Source organism: Embiotoca jacksoni, unplaced genomic scaffold (assembly GCF_022577435.1).
Source record: "Embiotoca jacksoni isolate LCO1_2020_lvr unplaced genomic scaffold, fEmbJac1.0.p SCAF_106, whole genome shotgun sequence".
Lineage (NCBI taxonomy): Eukaryota > Metazoa > Chordata > Actinopteri > Embiotocidae > Embiotoca > Embiotoca jacksoni.
The window spans coordinates 125,001-130,000 of record NW_027185237.1 but is presented as its reverse complement, the minus strand read 5'-3'; the positions used below and the strand labels follow the sequence as shown (position 1 = coordinate 130,000).

General features: G+C 50.8%; 1 protein-coding gene across 1 annotated transcript in view; it reads right to left on the bottom strand.

Moving 5' to 3' along the window:
* Positions 1 to 5,000, bottom strand: part of gramd1a (GRAM domain containing 1A) — a 25,192-nt gene that overhangs the window by 6,545 nt on the left and 13,647 nt on the right. The window contains 1 exon segment of the mRNA XM_069176370.1: positions 111 to 327. Within this exon segment, the coding sequence (XP_069032471.1) occupies positions 111 to 327 (217 nt within the window).

Here is a 5,000-nt window from a genome sequence, read left to right as displayed (position 1 = left end):
CTGTCGTTTATTTCTTGCAGGTTAAAACATCGTTAAACGGTTTCTTTCCGGTGCGTTTTGTGACGATTGACCCGTTGATTGACAGGTCGGGTGGGAGGACGGCCGCTTACCTTGGCATTGCGGCTGAAGTGGCGAGAAGCAAGCGGGTAGGCGGCTGTGAGGGAGGAGGCGGAGGGTATGGAGGGCAGCGGGCTGTCTGAACCTCCTCCTCCTCCGCTGCTCCTCTCCCCTCCCCCCTCCCCCTCGCTGGCCCTGCCGCCCCCCAGGACCCTGCGCCGCAGGGAGGGGGAGCTGCCGGGGGTGCTGCGCGGAGAGTTGCTGGCTGTACTGGAGACAGAAGAGGACGGACGGTCAGACACGGAGTCAGCTCAGAGGACAACACAGGAAACACCTTCATATTTCAGGCTCCGCGCTGCCTTCAATGTCCTGATGGGACGAGAAGCTGCAGGCGCTTCCTGTCTGAGGATAGCAGGCCTTCTCAAAGAGCCCACCGGAGGAAGAGGAGAGGAAGAGGAAGAGGAAGAGGGGAGGAGAGGAGAGGAGAGAAAGAGGGGAGGAGAGGAAGAGGAAGAGGGGAGGGGAGGAAGAGGAGAGGAGAGGAGAGGAGAGGAGAGAAGAGAAAGAGGGGAGGAGAGGAAGAGGAAGAGGGGAGGAAGAGGAGAGGAGAGGAGAGGAGAGGAGAGGAAGAGGAAGAGGGGAGGGGAGGGGAGGAAGAGGAAGAGGAGAGGAGAGGAAGAGAAGAAAAGAGGAAGAGGAGAGGAAGAGGAAGAGGAAGAGGGGAGGGGAGGAAGAGGGGAGGAGAGGAGAGGAGAGGAGAGGAAGAGGAAGAGGGGAGGAAGAGGAGAGGAGAGGAGAGGAGAGGAGAGGAGAGGAAGAGAAGAAAAGAGGAAGAGGAGAGGAAGAGGAAGAGGAAGAGGGGAGGGGAGGAAGAGGGGAGGAGAGGAGAGGAGAGGAGAGGAGAGGAGGAGAAAGACGAGAGGAGAGGAAGAGAAGAAAAGAGGAAGAGGAGAGGAAGAGGAGAGAAGAGGAGAGAAGAGAAGGGGAAGAGGGGAGGAGAGGAAGAGGGGAGGGAGAGGAGAGGAGAGGAGAGGAGAGGAAGAGAAGAGAAAGAGGGGAGGAGAGGAAGAGGAAGAGGGGAGGAAGAGGAGAGGAGAGGAAGAGAAGAAAAGAGGAGAGGAAGAGGAAGAGGAGGAGGGGAGGGGAGGAAGAGGAAGAGGAGAGGAGAGGAAGAGAAGAAAAGAGGAGAGGAAGAGGAGAAGAAGAGGAGAGGAAGAGGAGAGGAAGAGGCGAGGAAGAGGAAGAGGAGAGGAGAGGAAGAGAAGAAAAGAGGAGAGGAAGAGGTGAGGAAGAGGAAGAGGAAGAGGAGAGGAAGAGGAAGAGGTGAGGAAGAGGAAGAGGAAGAGGAGAGGAAGAGAAGAAAAGGGGAGAGGAAGAGGAGAAGAAGAGGAGAGGAAGAGGTGAGGAAGAGGAAGAGGAAGAGGAGAGGAAGAGGAAGAGGTGAGGTCGCCTCAGGCTGCAGCAGCCAGACCTTCCAGTTCAGACTTCGTCCAATCAGGAGCTGCAACTACAAAACACAGCAGCCACAAATAGAGGAGCAGGTCGGGTCTCCATCGGTGAAGATGGACGCAGAGACAAGAGACAAGAGACACGAGACACGAGTCTCATGATAACTGTTGTTTCACAGCGTTTTCAAACACAAACAGATCAGACTTTACAACAACACAAGTTCCAACCAGGAGAGAACAAGCGTCTGATCAGGATAAGAGGAACAGTTGAGATGAAGTCACCAGTGATCAGAGAAGGTGCCGCTCCTCAGCAGCATTACGACCGGAGGTAAGCTGGAAGAGGCTCGGCGTGCGCGCGTGTGCGCGTGTCCTCCGTCCGGTCTTGCATCTGCTAACGAGCAGCTAGCACCGGAACACCGGCTCCTCTTGAGCTCGGTTCGGACCCGGACCGACACCAGTAAATCAAGCCGGTTCCGTTAAGTGTAGCCTGAGCGCGGATGGAGGTCCGGTCGGTGAGGGGGAGGGGGGGGGAGGGGGGGATGAACGTAAACACACCGCCAGCCTGCAGCTCACGGTGCTAACGGCAGACTGTTGCTGCCCCCCCCCCTCCTCCCCAACCACCACACGGTACGTGAACGCGGCGCCGTGGCTCGGTTCGGGTCACTTACTCGAACATGTCATGAGGCATGTGGGCTGCCAGTCCCTCCCTGTCCTCCCTGTCCTGCCTGTCCTGCCTGTCCTCCTCCCTGTTGTCCTTGTGCGGATAAAAGCCAGCCAGACGCTGCGCGGGTGGAGGTCCGCTCCTCGGCCGGGTTCCCGTCGCTTAGCTTCGGGCTGGAAACGCGCCCATCGTCCGCCGTCCCGCGGTCCGATATTCAGATTCCCATCGCGGGACCCGACGGCCCTGCACCTCGACGGTACCGGACGCACCTCGACGGTACCGGACGCACCTCGACGGTACCGGACGCACCGCTGCTCCCTACGACGATTGCAGGACCCGGTAACGGGCTGCCGTCGCTGCCCTCATCCGTAATCCCTTTGCAACCACACAGAGAGGGAGGAGGAGGAGAGGGAGGAGGAGGAGGAGGAGGAGGAGACTCCGTGTGCTGGTTTACAGTGAACTGGGGGCATCGATGATGATGATGATGATGATGATGATGAGGCTGATCTGAGGTCTGCACCTTATTTCATCTTCATCATCATTTTCATTCAGAGTCGTCCGAGTTTGATGAGACGTTTTATTTCTTTCTTTATTCTATTCATCCTAATATCTTATTCTATATTCTAATGACTTTCATCATTTCATTGATCTTAACTATTTAACTCATTATCATTATTGACTCTTTATTTTTACAGCTTTTACCTCAAATGCATTTTCATTGTCTATATTCTTATTTCATTCAAACTTTCTACATCTTATTCTTTTACATCCTTTTACTGCTCTATTTTACTTGATTATAATTATTTACCGTTTATTATTACAGCTTTCACCTCTTGAATGCATTTCACTTTCATTTCGCCCGGGGAACCCAAAGAACCCAGAGAACCCAGAGAACCCAAAGAACCCAGAGAACCCAAAGAACCCAGAGAACCCGGAGAACCCAGAGAACCCGGAGAACCCAGAGAACCCAGAGAACCCATGTCCCCACAGCTGTGTCGCCCTCGCTGTAATCTGCATGTATAAAGATCAGTCGAGAACACGGCGGGACGTAAACGTGCTGCTCGACGTCCCGTTCGAGGACAGATCGACGTCGCGCGGCGCCGAGCGACAACGCTGTCCGTCGTAACGAAGCTACGCAGCGAACGTGTAAAAGTTCGGAGCCGACGAAACCAGACACGAGAAGATAAAAACAGGAAGTCACACGGACCAATCGGTGACGAGCATCGTGACATTTACTGCTGTTGATATTAAACCGTAAACTACAACCATGGCTCTTACTCCGTCTGCAAGGTGTAATACACAGACGACCTGCAGGGGGCGGTGTGGAGGCTCCGAGAGCTGCAGAACTTAAAACTGTTTTCAAACGACAAACTTCCCGTAGTAACACTAACACGTAGAAAGGAAATGACCTCAACATGTGAACACGTCATCCACCCAAAGTATCTGCAAGCTGTCATTATTTTTTTTTACCCAGAAATCAACCTGTTTTTTGTGTTTAACACTGATTCTTCCGTCCAGCAGCATCAGCAGAAAAAAGAAAACGGTTTGTGTTCAGGAAACAGCTGCAGCTTCCTCAGACGCTTTTAATTTGAAATTTACGTCAGTGGCCCCGCCCCCTTCCTCCGTTCTGGTACCGTCCTGCTACTCGTAATGTACGCTGTGTTTTCTGGACGCGACGGTGTGAACGTAACTTCAGCAATAACTAGAGTTAGTGCTCAAGTACTCCTGCAAATAAAGGTCAAAGGTCACTATCATTCAGATAAAGGGAGACCGAAATGTTTTTGTTTTTTTCTGATACCGATTATTGGAAATTAAAGAGACAAATAAACAGATATTTTAAACATTTGCAGACAAAATTAAAATCTTTGTGTCAAAAATTTGGAAGCAAACAAAAAAATTATCTGAAAATTGACATAAATAAATGAATAAATAAATAAAATAGATCCCAGAAGGTTTAAAAATAAAAGAAAATAATCAATAAATGTGCTGTGCGTGAGCGTATTGGTGAACTATAATCTCATTCATTTATTATGACGGCTTATTGCAATTTTGGAGTTTTTTTGTTGAAATCCTTTATTGCAAGTAGCATTTTTAAATGAATGTATTCGATCTGCTTTTGATGAAAACAAAAAATCAGGTTGATTTCTGGGTAAAAAAATAATGAAAGCTGCAGATATTTTGCTGAGGTCGTTTGTATTACTATTTATTATTAGTGTGCTACGGTGAGCAGAACGATCAGAAGTGGGTCGATGAAGCCATGAAGAGGACGCAGCCCCCCCCCTCCCCCCCAGGAAGGATCACCCTGCTGCTGCAGTGCTGCACACAAGCGCACGCCTCTGATTCGACTCACATGACATCATCAGACCGAGAGCCCACTGCCATTGGCTGCAGGTGATGTCATAACTTAGAGGAGGGTGGGGGGGGCTAAGCGGCCCCGCCTCCAGCTCCTTGTGACCTACCCGCTTGCTGCTCTCCACAGCAGCAGTCTCACTTTCTTTGTTTACATTTTACATAACGTGGTGCTCATTTAGAAGCTCCGACTGTCCTCTGGAACAAACAAACAAACAAACAGCCGCAGCTCGTAGTAAACATGTTTATATGGTTTAAGAACAAAGGAAAAAAAAACTGCTTTTAATCTGATGTCACAGCTTTCACGAATCAACGGCTGGTAACTGTAATCTATAATCTGTTAGCCGTTAGCTAATTAACTCCCCCCCTCCCCCTCCGTACAGCTGACCTCATGCAGCTTTGAGAAAAGTCGACTGAGCTCGAGCATCTGAGTAAGTCTGTGTGTGTGTGTGTGTGTGTGTGAGAGTGTGTGTGTGTGTGTGAGT